Below are 14886 nucleotides of genomic sequence, written 5' to 3'. Positions count from 1 at the left end.
GTATATATATATATATATATTATTTATTTTTTTTTATTTATTTTTTTTTTTTTAAGAAAATTTAAAACGCACTGTAATAACGGTTTTCAAAAATAAAACTTTATTTTTGGTGACTTCCATGCCTAGATAAGCATCTGATGGTATTTTTTTTTTACTCTCATTTGACACTTAACCAGTGTTATTTTTGGCCGAGATATACTTCCAATTTGAGAGATTTGTATCCTGACAGTAACACGCCTGTAGATCGGTGAGTTCATCTCAGAGGTTATTCCCTGCAGTGCTAAGAATCCATATTAAAAGCACATTTTCCTTCCTCCAAATAATGAAAGTTGCCTGACACATGATGTTTCATAAATAAACTGTGCAAATTAGGTGAGGATAGCGGTTGGTAATGTGCTCTGCCATTAGCTGAGCGCTGGGCACGGGCATCACTGAACGTCGGCGGTGCTGATGGGGTGAGAGGAGTGGGAAGACATGAGAGTGGGAAGGCCTGTTTTATTTATCCGATTGGAATAAACACGGCTCTGGCAGCATCTACATCATCTCTGGCAGCTGTGGTCAGTGCAGTGCGTTAAACCCACGGGCCATGACGGGACAAACACCCCTGCATAAATACAGCGCCAAAATGCTTACACCCGCAAATGCATATGCATACATACATACGGGTTTCTGCCCTGACGTGTGTGCATACATCAGCTTTTGTCACCTCTCTCTCTGTCTTTTTCTCTCTCGCACATAAGCAAACATAAACACAGGCTGAGCCGCCCCCTCACGCGTCTGTGTCCGTTCTCCGTCTCTGTTCCACATGCTAACATGAGCATATCCTCATGAAGATGAGCTGCTTTCTGCCGTCTCGGGGAACCTCCTTTGAAGTTGGGACTTTTTAAGAAAGTGCAGTGGTACATTCATGTGGATTAATGAACCGCTCTCCACAGCTAATGACCACTAAATCAAAGCACAACAGCTACCGTTCAACAGCTTTCTGTTTTCATGTAACGCATGGATCATTTTGAAACATCAAATCAATCAAGATTAAAGACGTTCATCCATCTTTTTGATAGATTGCTTAGTTTGTCGGACTTTATTACACAACTCTCTGGAATACTTGATTCTGATTGCTCAGTTGCGGCTTTCTGTGATCAAATGTTTTTATTATATAATATTTTTATAATAGAATAATTTTTATGTATTATGCACATTGCTATACATATCAGATGGATTATTTACAGTGAGCAGGTGTGCTTTATCTTGGGGCTTGGTTGGGTTTGTTTGACGATCATGACCAGCTGACTTTATATTATCCCTTGTGTGCAATTAGAAAAAATGCATATCTTATATTTACAATTGGACCTTTTCTTCCATAAGTTGGTTAACCTGATCACAGTGTTATTTCAGTATTATTCTATTATAGGTAACACTTATAAGTATACAATAATAAAGTACTAAAGTAACATCATTAACAAACTATTAGTTTATAGTTTATTCATAGTTTATAACTGTAGTTAATACATTAATTAATAGACTATACAAATAGTTGGTTCTTCATTATCACTGTAATTAACACGATTATTATTGTTTAATTAGCTCATAGTAAAGGAATTGTTAATTTAATAAGGAGTGAATAGTTCTCACTTTAGATTAGGTCACGGAAAATGGGAAAATGTCATTAATTAAGTGTTTTAAAACAACCTTTATTGAACATTAATTGCATTCATATTCACTGTCCCTTAAAATGTTTACAAATACATTAAGTACACACTCACACACACATGTTGGCATATGTGGTTTACAGGGAACCTCCATAGGCGTAATGGTTTTTATACTGTACAAACTGTATATTCTATCCCCTAAACCTACCCATCACACAGAACTCTCTCTCTCTCTCTCTCTCTCTCTCTCTCTCTCTCTTCCTCTCTCTCTCTCTTTAAGAATAACATTTGTTGTTTTTGGAGTGTGACAGAGTCTTGCTTCATTCACTTTAACTAAATGGAAAAGAGCAGCAAGTGGTGGCGCAAAATCACGGGTTTAGAGCAAAATACAGGTGATTTTCATTTTAGGGTCAAATGGTTCTTTAACATTCTCTGTCTGCCAATAACATGCCACATTAGGTAAAAAAAAATAAAAAATAAAAGAAAAACAAGGATTTTTTATGGAGATTAATAGTAAAGCAGTGGGTGGGTTTTGTAGCGTCTGGGAGCGTCGACTGAATTACAGCACCGCGGTTCATTGAATTTACTAGTTTGCGGCCTGGGGGAGAATCTCACTCACTGGGGCAATCACAGCCCGAACTGTATCCTCATTGGGCCCAATTAGCACCCTCAGCGTCACTAATGGCTGCCAGAGAGCCTTTTAGTCTCCAGGCTGTTACTGACACTTCTCCTCATCTGCGTATGAAAAGGAGGCACATTTTTCAGGGAGTTAAATATGCTTTTAAAGTGGAAGTGAAGCAGTCAGTCAAGGTAACAGTATTTAGAACAATAAAAACAATAAAAAACACGATTAATGTAACCATTTTAAAGAAAAAAGGATGTTTTGTTATAGCTTTTGGAGCAAGAGTGTTGCCATCTTGCAGTACCACAGCATGTGACGTCACGGGGTTGGTTCGCTCCATTGGCCAGTGCAGTAATATAAGCATTTCTTTACTTTTTGAACTCACAAATGTTTTTGAAATGGAGGAAGACAAACTTGAAAGGACTGTTGAGCCCATAATAATTGCAATTGCTTATGCATTTGAGCCGATTCGGTGAGGAGACTGAGCAGTAATACCATTACAGGTGGAAGAAGTCGTGAACCTGCTGGTTTGGGGTGAAGAGCGGGTGGGAAACAATACGTGTTTACATGAATACTTGTCAAAGCTGCCATTCTGACATAATTTTGTATGCATTTGCTCAAGAAAATGTGAAAGAGAACTCAATTTGGTACTTGCGTGCTGTCTGAGCTGTGGCTTTTTGTGTGCGTGCGCACAGAAACGAATTATCACAGCGCGCGAGTACCGCATTGAAAGCTCTTTCGTGCTGTCTCGTGCTTGAATGGCTTAAAACACTTTAATGTTTAAATTGACAAGACTTAAAACACGTGAGAATGATAAACTTTCTTGAGGAAGCAGCACTAGCCCAATCGTTCGGATCAATCTGATTAGATTTATCGTCCTGTTAACATGCAGCAGGTAAGCTAATTGTATGGGTGAACATAAAATACATGCCACTACTGGTGAACGAGCCAGTGTAATGCAGATATGTCTGAAAGGTCTGCCATATCAATAAAGATGCCACATGAATGATATTGAATGAAGCGTTGTTTGTTTACATCACGTTGCGCCTCGCGTTATGAAAACAATGTTTGGGATACCACAATCAAAACTTAGTGATGTAGACAGTTTGATGTTGGATATTCATTAAAATTATGTTGAAAACCAAAAACATTTGTGTGTTAAAATAATATTTGTGTCTTCAAAAAGTAAAGGAATGCTTGTATTACTTCACTGGCCAATGGAGCGAACCAACCCTGTGACGTCACACGCTGTGGTACTGCAAGATGGCGACACTCTTGCTCCAAAAGCTATAACAAAACATCCTTTTTTCTTTAAAATGGTTACATTAATCGTGTTTATTGTTTTTTTATTATTAAAGTGGGAATCAGTTTACTAAATAATGTAAACTTGACTGACTGCTTCACTTCCACTACATGCAAAATCACTACATGCAAGACACTACATGCAAAGACACTACATGCAAAATCATTTTGAGATTTTGGGCTATTATATATTTGTTTATGATGTGTTGTTTCAGACTAGTAGAAAGAAAACAACCAAAAAACACGTTTAAGTGTACTTTATCCATGCACTTTATCCATTTGTGTCTGTAGATTTCAATTACAGTTTTCCATTGCATACCAAAAGTAACAGAGCACCCAGAAATAAAGCCAGCCACACTTGATGTTTTTTGGAAACTCTTGCCGTTTGTTTTGTGATACGGTTCACACAGTCCATGAATAATCTATGTGCTGTTTATGGTTCACCGAGAGCATTGTTGCATGTTTCCAATAATTTGTCTGTCCACACTGAATGACGTGACAATCAAAGCCGAATGGAACATATTGGATGGTTAATATACAGCCGTTTGCATCAGTGCATTTTACTGTGGGCGGGGCTACAAAGGCACTCACCAATGAGCCAAAAAAGCTAATATTTCTTGACTGACATCGTTAGGAAAACCCAGAATATTAAAATACTTATAGCCTTGATAGAGACTTGTGGCATTGAAGGGTGCTTTTTAATTTACATGTATTGTATCACATTGCTCTCTTGAAAGAGGCGATTTACTGATCTTTGAAATGTCCCTTCAGCGGCCTGTTTTGTTGGCTGTATATGTCAATAAAATGACTGATTAGTCCGATAACCATCTGGTTTTCTGTTGCAGGGCGGAGATGGTGCTGGGCAACATCATCAAGAAGAAAGGATGGAGGTATGTTCATTAACAGCATACAGCTTTTCGTTTCCTTCAGCCGTCTCTTATCTTGTGCTGATAACTCGGCCCAGTGCCTCAGAGATTGTGTCATCGCAACCCCAGACAGACAGAAATATAAATTATTAAAGGCCCGTAGATGTCCCATCTAGATATTGAATTATGAAAGGGTTGCATGGGTGTGTTTGTGGTGCATCTGATGTCCTGATATATTTGTGTGTAACATAACACGAGCTAAAGGAAGTTCATGGTTAATAGAAGCCCTTTTGTTAAGATGTTTTAATTTAAAGCAGGGTGGGCTCTCACTGTTTTTGCATAATGAGATGAAGAGGAACCAAGCTCTCTGCAGGAAAAGATCTTCACATTTTTTGTGTGTGTGTGTGTGTGTGTGTGTGATAGCGTGCTGCTTAGTCATCCTGCTAGTCAGTGTGCATCAATATCAGGGCACACAACCCCTCACCTCTGCAGAGACATAGTTTATTTCTGTCCTCTGTGTGTGGGCTTACTTATAGTTTGTGAGAGGAAGTGAGCTACAGTAAATCTGATAAATAAAGTAAATCTTCCCTTTGAGGAAGGATATTCTTAATGGTGTGTATATATACAAATTTGTAAAAATATATAATACATACAGTGCTGGGTAGATTACTTACAAATTGATTACTTTTGACCTAACTCGTTTATCACATAGACTTGAATGGGATTATTGTGTACCATAATGATAAAAAAAAAAAAAAAACTGTACTATGTCCTCATTTAGTCAGCTAAATAAACCTGTATGTGAATGTGTGTACATGCATTCCTTTGAAATTAAAATGGTTACCGCAAGCTATTATTCTGTTGTAATTATTTGCAACTTCTTAATTACTTTTTAAAAGCCTTTCAAAAAGTGTGACCTAATTAAAAACTATTTTCCTTTTTTTGCAGACGCTCCAGTTTAGTCATAACAACCAAAATATTTTGGGGTGGAAAGTATGTATATTTAATATGAATTATAAAATGAATGGGAACCTCCTTTGAAGTTGGGACTTTTAAGAAAGTGCAGCGTACATTCATGTGGATTAATGAACCTCTCTCTGCAGCTAATGACCACTAAATCAAAGCACAACAGCTACCGTTCAACAGCTTTCTGTTTTCATGTAACGCATGGATCATTTTGAAACATCAAATCAATCAAGATTAAAGACGTTCATCCATCTTTTTGATAGATTGCTTAGTTTGTCGGACTTTATTACACAACTCTCTGGAATACTTGATTCTGATTGCTCAGTTGCGGCTTTCTGTGATCAAATGTTTTTATTATATAATATTTTTATAATAGAATAATTTTTATGTATTATGCACATTGCTATACATATCAGATGGATTATTTACAGTGAGCAGGTGTGCTTTATCTTGGGGCTTGGTTGGGTTTGTTTGACGATCATGACCAGCTGACTTTATATTATCCCTTGTGTGCAATTAGAAAAAATGCATATCTTATATTTACAATTGGACCTTTTCTTCCATAAGTTGGTTAACCTGATCACAGTGTTATTTCAGTATTATTCTATTATAGGTAACACTTATAAGTATACAATAATAAAGTACTAAAGTAACATCATTAACAAACTATTAGTTTATAGTTTATTCATAGTTTATAACTGTAGTTAATACATTAATTAATAGACTATACAAATAGTTGGTTCTTCATTATCACTGTAATTAACACGATTATTATTGTTTAATTAGCTCATAGTAAAGGAATTGTTAATTTAATAAGGAGTGAATAGTTCTCACTTTAGATTAGGTCACGGAAAATGGGAAAATGTCATTAATTAAGTGTTTTAAAACAACCTTTATTGAACATTAATTGCATTCATATTCACTGTCCCTTAAAATGTTTACAAATACATTAAGTACACACTCACACACACATGTTGGCATATGTGGTTTACAGGGAACCTCCATAGGCGTAATGGTTTTTATACTGTACAAACTGTATATTCTATCCCCTAAACCTACCCATCACACAGAACTCTCTCTCTCTCTCTCTCTCTCTCTCTCTCTCTCTCTCTCTCTCTCTCTCTCTCTCTCTCTCTCTCTCTCTCTCTCTCTCTCTCTCTCTCTCTCTCTCTCTCTCTCTCTCTCTCTCTCTCTCTCTCTCTCTCTCTCTCTCTCTCTCTCTCTCTCTCTCTCTCTCTACACAGAACTCTCTCTCTCTCTCTCTCTCTCTCTCTCTCTCTCTCTTCCTCTCTCTCTCTCTTTAAGAATAACATTTGTTGTTTTTGGAGTGTGACAGAGTCTTGCTTCATTCACTTTAACTAAATGGAAAAGAGCAGCAAGTGGTGGCGCAAAATCACGGGTTTAGAGCAAAATACAGGTGATTTTCATTTTAGGGTCAAATGGTTCTTTAACATTCTCTGTCTGCCAATAACATGCCACATTAGGTAAAAAAAAATAAAAAATAAAAGAAAAACAAGGATTTTTTATGGAGATTAATAGTAAAGCAGTGGGTGGGTTTTGTAGCGTCTGGGAGCGTCGACTGAATTACAGCACCGCGGTTCATTGAATTTACTAGTTTGCGGCCTGGGGGAGAATCTCACTCACTGGGGCAATCACAGCCCGAACTGTATCCTCATTGGGCCCAATTAGCACCCTCAGCGTCACTAATGGCTGCCAGAGAGCCTTTTAGTCTCCAGGCTGTTACTGACACTTCTCCTCATCTGCGTATGAAAAGGAGGCACATTTTTCAGGGAGTTAAATATGCTTTTAAAGTGGAAGTGAAGCAGTCAGTCAAGGTAACAGTATTTAGAACAATAAAAACAATAAAAAACACGATTAATGTAACCATTTTAAAGAAAAAAGGATGTTTTGTTATAGCTTTTGGAGCAAGAGTGTTGCCATCTTGCAGTACCACAGCATGTGACGTCACGGGGTTGGTTCGCTCCATTGGCCAGTGCAGTAATATAAGCATTTCTTTACTTTTTGAACTCACAAATGTTTTTGAAATGGAGGAAGACAAACTTGAAAGGACTGTTGAGCCCATAATAATTGCAATTGCTTATGCATTTGAGCCGATTCGGTGAGGAGACTGAGCAGTAATACCATTACAGGTGGAAGAAGTCGTGAACCTGCTGGTTTGGGGTGAAGAGCGGGTGGGAAACAATACGTGTTTACATGAATACTTGTCAAAGCTGCCATTCTGACATAATTTTGTATGCATTTGCTCAAGAAAATGTGAAAGAGAACTCAATTTGGTACTTGCGTGCTGTCTGAGCTGTGGCTTTTTGTGTGCGTGCGCACAGAAACGAATTATCACAGCGCGCGAGTACCGCATTGAAAGCTCTTTCGTGCTGTCTCGTGCTTGAATGGCTTAAAACACTTTAATGTTTAAATTGACAAGACTTAAAACACGTGAGAATGATAAACTTTCTTGAGGAAGCAGCACTAGCCCAATCGTTCGGATCAATCTGATTAGATTTATCGTCCTGTTAACATGCAGCAGGTAAGCTAATTGTATGGGTGAACATAAAATACATGCCACTACTGGTGAACGAGCCAGTGTAATGCAGATATGTCTGAAAGGTCTGCCATATCAATAAAGATGCCACATGAATGATATTGAATGAAGCGTTGTTTGTTTACATCACGTTGCGCCTCGCGTTATGAAAACAATGTTTGGGATACCACAATCAAAACTTAGTGATGTAGACAGTTTGATGTTGGATATTCATTAAAATTATGTTGAAAACCAAAAACATTTGTGTGTTAAAATAATATTTGTGTCTTCAAAAAGTAAAGGAATGCTTGTATTACTTCACTGGCCAATGGAGCGAACCAACCCTGTGACGTCACACGCTGTGGTACTGCAAGATGGCGACACTCTTGCTCCAAAAGCTATAACAAAACATCCTTTTTTCTTTAAAATGGTTACATTAATCGTGTTTATTGTTTTTTTATTATTAAAGTGGGAATCAGTTTACTAAATAATGTAAACTTGACTGACTGCTTCACTTCCACTACATGCAAAATCACTACATGCAAGACACTACATGCAAAGACACTACATGCAAAATCATTTTGAGATTTTGGGCTATTATATATTTGTTTATGATGTGTTGTTTCAGACTAGTAGAAAGAAAACAACCAAAAAACACGTTTAAGTGTACTTTATCCATGCACTTTATCCATTTGTGTCTGTAGATTTCAATTACAGTTTTCCATTGCATACCAAAAGTAACAGAGCACCCAGAAATAAAGCCAGCCACACTTGATGTTTTTTGGAAACTCTTGCCGTTTGTTTTGTGATACGGTTCACACAGTCCATGAATAATCTATGTGCTGTTTATGGTTCACCGAGAGCATTGTTGCATGTTTCCAATAATTTGTCTGTCCACACTGAATGACGTGACAATCAAAGCCGAATGGAACATATTGGATGGTTAATATACAGCCGTTTGCATCAGTGCATTTTACTGTGGGCGGGGCTACAAAGGCACTCACCAATGAGCCAAAAAAGCTAATATTTCTTGACTGACATCGTTAGGAAAACCCAGAATATTAAAATACTTATAGCCTTGATAGAGACTTGTGGCATTGAAGGGTGCTTTTTAATTTACATGTATTGTATCACATTGCTCTCTTGAAAGAGGCGATTTACTGATCTTTGAAATGTCCCTTCAGCGGCCTGTTTTGTTGGCTGTATATGTCAATAAAATGACTGATTAGTCCGATAACCATCTGGTTTTCTGTTGCAGGGCGGAGATGGTGCTGGGCAACATCATCAAGAAGAAAGGATGGAGGTATGTTCATTAACAGCATACAGCTTTTCGTTTCCTTCAGCCGTCTCTTATCTTGTGCTGATAACTCGGCCCAGTGCCTCAGAGATTGTGTCATCGCAACCCCAGACAGACAGAAATATAAATTATTAAAGGCCCGTAGATGTCCCATCTAGATATTGAATTATGAAAGGGTTGCATGGGTGTGTTTGTGGTGCATCTGATGTCCTGATATATTTGTGTGTAACATAACACGAGCTAAAGGAAGTTCATGGTTAATAGAAGCCCTTTTGTTAAGATGTTTTAATTTAAAGCAGGGTGGGCTCTCACTGTTTTTGCATAATGAGATGAAGAGGAACCAAGCTCTCTGCAGGAAAAGATCTTCACATTTTTTGTGTGTGTGTGTGTGTGTGTGTGTGATAGCGTGCTGCTTAGTCATCCTGCTAGTCAGTGTGCATCAATATCAGGGCACACAACCCCTCACCTCTGCAGAGACATAGTTTATTTCTGTCCTCTGTGTGTGGGCTTACTTATAGTTTGTGAGAGGAAGTGAGCTACAGTAAATCTGATAAATAAAGTAAATCTTCCCTTTGAGGAAGGATATTCTTAATGGTGTGTATATATACAAATTTGTAAAAATATATAATACATACAGTGCTGGGTAGATTACTTACAAATTGATTACTTTTGACCTAACTCGTTTATCACATAGACTTGAATGGGATTATTGTGTACCATAATGATAAAAAAAAAAAAAAAACTGTACTATGTCCTCATTTAGTCAGCTAAATAAACCTGTATGTGAATGTGTGTACATGCATTCCTTTGAAATTAAAATGGTTACCGCAAGCTATTATTCTGTTGTAATTATTTGCAACTTCTTAATTACTTTTTAAAAGCCTTTCAAAAAGTGTGACCTAATTAAAAACTATTTTCCTTTTTTTGCAGACGCTCCAGTTTAGTCATAACAACCAAAATATTTTGGGGTGGAAAGTATGTATATTTAATATGAATTATAAAATGAATCATGGCATGATGCAAATAATACTTCTGAAGCTTTAAAGTTTACCAAAGAGCTACAAGTTTCACTTATGAGTTAGGATTAAATGATGTATCTGTTGATTTTTAGTTTTGGTAAATGAACACTGAAGTCTTTGAAATAGTGTTATATTTTGAATTGAATAAAATATTATGGCCTCAATTCTAATATTAAATCAAGTAGTCTTTGCAATATAATTTGCTAAAGTTGGTGTCAGTGATAATTGCATAACCGTACATATCCTGCTGTTTTCTAGAGCAGAGACCGAGAGAGGACTGTCAAGAAAACACATTATAGAAGGTGAGTGGACCTCAGACATACACATTATAGAGCAGTAGTTAACCGAACTGGTTTAATTTTGTGCTGAATTGATTTGTGTTAGGTTTGAAGGCATCATTGGAGAGATTGCAGTTGGAATATGTGGACGTGGTGTTTGCAAACAGACCAGACCCCAACACACCCATGGAAGGTACATCTCAATCTCAATTCATTTGCTCTCATTGCTTAAGGTATTAAACCTTAGTGTAACTCGTACCGTCCTGTTTGTGCTCCAGATATAATTGATTCCTCAAATCACGTGTAAGCAAGATCTTTTCAATTTGCCCAGTTGGCCTTTTGTAAGTCGCCAACCTGAATTAAATCTCAACCAGTGTTTTCGGGTGAAAGGTCGGCTGCTCTGTAAGAAACAAGGCAGAGATGTTATTTGATCTACTTTTATTAGCCTAGCTGCCCTTTAGAATGTTCACACAGTTCAATGGTTGAAACGCAAACAGCTCGGGGGTCTGTAGACATCTGCTGTTCTTGTCATTAAAGAGCTCGGCACTTCAATAGTCTGTTTCTCTCGTGTGTTTTTAGACAGATCTCATATAGTTAAGCGGGAGCAGTAAATGACTCTCTAGCTCAGAAGAATGATGTTTTGACACGGCTGGTGTTGGTTATTAAGGATGGATCTTTCCCAGCCCTCATTTGAAGCATTGTTTTCCTTGAGCTGAGATTCATATTGACCCGAAGCACTAGTTGTTTATTTTGTCTTACATATATTGATTAAAATTCTCCAACTTGATCTAGAAGCGATTTATCATTTAAACTCCCCACCCTTGCATTAATCTAGCTTGTTTTCTTTTACTCATTAATATTTCACATGTTCACCCATACTGACACGTTCTAATGGCGTCGTGACATGATGTATGGTGCGGTAAATCACTGAAAATCTGCGGTCTGATTGACAGAGACGGTGCGGGCGATGACCCATGTGATCAATCAGGGAATGGCAATGTACTGGGGAACGTCACGCTGGAGTCCGATGGAAATCATGGTGAGTCACAGTCTCCTAAACTTTGAGATGTTCGCATCCCTGCAATCAGCATCAGCACCGGCTGCTTTTGTTCCTGAAGAGCCCTTCAAGAAGACTTGATGAATCTAAAGATGCTTGTTTAAATAGGTGCTGTCAGTGAGACAGTCTAACCTTAAATACTGGGCGGATCGGACACCTAAAACAGCACCGCACTGAGACAGACGAACCGTTTCACAGTGACAGAATGTTTAAAGACGATCTGTTGTTTGTGTTCAGTGACGCCTCGTCAGTCACAACTCATTTGTCTAGTTATGCTTACTGAGGCGTAACATGCTGTACAGAATTCAGTTTTCTGTAGCAACGCCCCATAATTGGTCCTTAGCAGGGGTTGCCTTAACCGAAAATGTTCTGCCATTTACCAAAATTTCCAAACATTGACAGATAAATCGAAAACCGTTCTGTTGTTTTGACAGATAAAAAGGTGTCTGGTCTATTGCATTTCTCTACTATAGAAACATTCCCACAGAAGTGGCTGCTAATTGAGATTTTAAGGATAATAATGTATAATAATACATTCTAAAGTGCCCAGAGGGAAATAAAAAGAGAAGTGAGGATTTGATTCAAGTGTAGTCTAGGGGAATTTTGTTTATTAAATCAGACAAAATAGGGTTTGTCATATAATTAAGGAAATTTGCACCAGGTACCAGATTAACGCCAATAACTTGAAGGTATCTGTAACTGTTCTCTAATTTTGATCAGAGTTCTTTTTCAAATGTCTAATTTGAATTTGTTATACTTTGCAGAATTCAGAATACAATTATTTGATGAAATAAATTGCCCTTCTACTCCTAGGAAAACTTCAAACAGGTCTAAGCAGTGAGCTTGAAATTTAGGAAATTGTTGGTTGTTCTCTAATTTTGATCAAAGACATTTGTGAATCGTTGTCTTTTTTTATTATTATTATTATTTCTTATTTCTTTTCTTTTTTTCCTCCACCATTGCATTCATTTCAGACTATGTTTTGCAGTTTAGTTTCAGTAAATGGTCCGGGTGGACTGAAGAGGGATTGTTGAGTTTTGTCACATTTCATTAAGAAAAGAGCATGAGAATTCCAGTTTTCCATGATTTGACCTTTTTTAAGTTCAGTTTTTGGTCGAGTGGCGCTACGTTCATACATAACACTGACCTTATCATTTTGCTCATGTTTTGTAGGAAGCGTATTCTGTGGCCCGACAGTTTAACCAGATCCCACCCATCTGCGAACAGTCAGAATACCACATGTTCCAGAGGGAGAAAGTGGAGGTGCAGCTTCCTGAGCTCTTCCATAAGATCGGTGAGTGATGCTGCTGTCAGTCAAGCCTGCAGAAACAGTGACCAGATTCGTCTTTTCAACCGGTTTTGACCTGTCTTCTCAGGTGTGGGTGCGATGACATGGTCCCCGCTGGCCTGTGGGATAATCTCAGGGAAATACGACAGCGGGGTGCCGCCATACTCTCGCGCCTCACTGAAGGTACTACATATCCCATGAGTCTCCCTGTCTCCTCCTCTTCCTGGTCCTGGTCCTCTGGAAACATTAGTGGCCTCATATGTGACTCCTTTGTGTTCGGTGTTCTAATGTGAATGTGTTCCGTGTCTTCCAGGTTCTATAGTTGGTGTTTTCCTGTAGATGTGTTTTGTTGTTGATGGCATGAATCCACACACCTGATCTTCAACATATATTTCTTTATGTGAATGAGTTTCTATGGTAACTCTGAGGAGGATTGGCACTTGTTTTATCAGTGTTTGCATCTCTTTCAAGCACACTTAACCACACACACAAGTGCACAGTAAAAGCACCCGTTTCTCGAGCTGTATGTTGGCGTAGTGGCATGTTTTTTGGCTCGTTGGTGTTTTTGTGACCCATCATCTTCCTCCTGTAGTCTTGTGTCACACTGTGAATCATTCCTGATTTCTTGTTACCTCTGTGTAACGTACATGTGGATTGACACTGGACTATAACAGAACCGTGCTGGTGGTCTGAACAGTGATGGGTCCGCTGGATTCGGAGACCCGTGAGTGTTTAGATCACTAGACCACACTGGTCCTTTTCCACTGTTGATTAATATTTACTAATGAAGGACCTGAAGCTGGATTATTTATCCTGGTCTAGCACACACACAAACACGCGCTATTGCTGTTCAGAACAAATTATCTTAGAATTAGTTTTTACTTTAAAGTCAACATGAAGTCAAATTCGGACATTTACTTAATTTTTTCATCATTAATAATTTGCTTCACTTCTGAAATGACTTTACTTTTTGGGTGATGTCTACTGTTGGTTAATGAATTGGTTAACTAATAGCCAAGTAGCTCTGTTATTTTAGTATTATTTATGTACTATTATAGTAATTATTCATAGTAATTAGCTTTTATTTATATATCTTCAGTTTTCATTTTAATTTAAGTTTTAGTAATTTTATGCGATTTTTTTTTTTTTTTTTTTTAAATATGTCTATTCATTTTTATGTCTTTATTTCACTTGAACTTTTAGTAATTTTAGTAGTTTAACTTAAACATTTATTTCAGTTAGTTGCCAAGACAATGCTTTTTTTTTTCCCATTTAATAATTATATTTTATTTTACTTCATTTAAATTAAAGTAAACAATTTTTAATAGTTTTAGTTAACAATAACAACACTGGTCTGTTTTAAGCTATTATTGTAAATAATGCAGCCTTTGTAAAACATTGCCATTTTTACAGTAATTTACTTCTGGTTAATGCTAATTCAGTAAAGATACAGCAATAATATCTGTTATGATAAGACTGAAAAAGAATTGCTACCATTGAGATACATGGAGATTCTGTTAATTTCAATTATGAATATTAATTCATATATTTAATATGCATATTAAATCATATTCACTCATTTCACTTGGAAATATGGCACATTACCAAATTCAGTGAGTTGCAAATGTGTTTCATGTTGACTTTAAACTGATAGATGATGAAATTGAAATTGATGATGTGTAATTTTTAATTTTTATCAACTGAATAAGTTGTTACTGTCAAAAACTTTTCATGCATTATATAGCATGAACTCATTTATACTACACAACTTTCTCAGAAGTCATTTCAAACTGATCATGTTTGTGAGTGTGTGTATAAGGTCTCTTTACCCCCTAAAGTTCTCTGAGCGAGTTCATCTCTGCTCCTTTGAGCTTTTGGGTGGACAGAGTCACATGTTTAAAAACAGGCCCTCGCCCACACAGGTGCTGCTGGGTGTTGTGTGTGTGTGTGTGTGTGTGTGTGTGTGTGTGTGTGTGTGTGTGTGTGTGTGTGTGTGTGTGTGTGTG

General features: G+C 37.4%; 1 protein-coding gene across 1 annotated transcript in view; it reads left to right on the top strand.

Moving 5' to 3' along the window:
* The window catches only part of LOC107657983 (voltage-gated potassium channel subunit beta-2-like), a 45521-nt gene that overhangs the window by 21510 nt on the left and 9125 nt on the right, over window positions 1-14886 (top strand). The window contains exons 5-11 of the mRNA XM_016446341.1: window positions 4419-4463; window positions 5388-5432; window positions 10516-10559; window positions 10642-10728; window positions 11489-11574; window positions 12766-12886; window positions 12969-13063. Coding sequence (XP_016301827.1) covers window positions 4419-4463; window positions 5388-5432; window positions 10516-10559; window positions 10642-10728; window positions 11489-11574; window positions 12766-12886; window positions 12969-13063 — 523 coding nt within the window. The remainder of the gene's footprint in view (window positions 1-4418; window positions 4464-5387; window positions 5433-10515; window positions 10560-10641; window positions 10729-11488; window positions 11575-12765; window positions 12887-12968; window positions 13064-14886) is intronic.

This window comes from Sinocyclocheilus anshuiensis, unplaced genomic scaffold (genome assembly GCF_001515605.1).
Source record: "Sinocyclocheilus anshuiensis isolate Anshui unplaced genomic scaffold, SAMN03320099.WGS_v1.1 scaffold147, whole genome shotgun sequence".
NCBI classification, from domain to species: domain Eukaryota; kingdom Metazoa; phylum Chordata; class Actinopteri; order Cypriniformes; family Cyprinidae; genus Sinocyclocheilus; species Sinocyclocheilus anshuiensis.
This window is presented reverse-complemented; position numbering and strand designations above follow the sequence as displayed.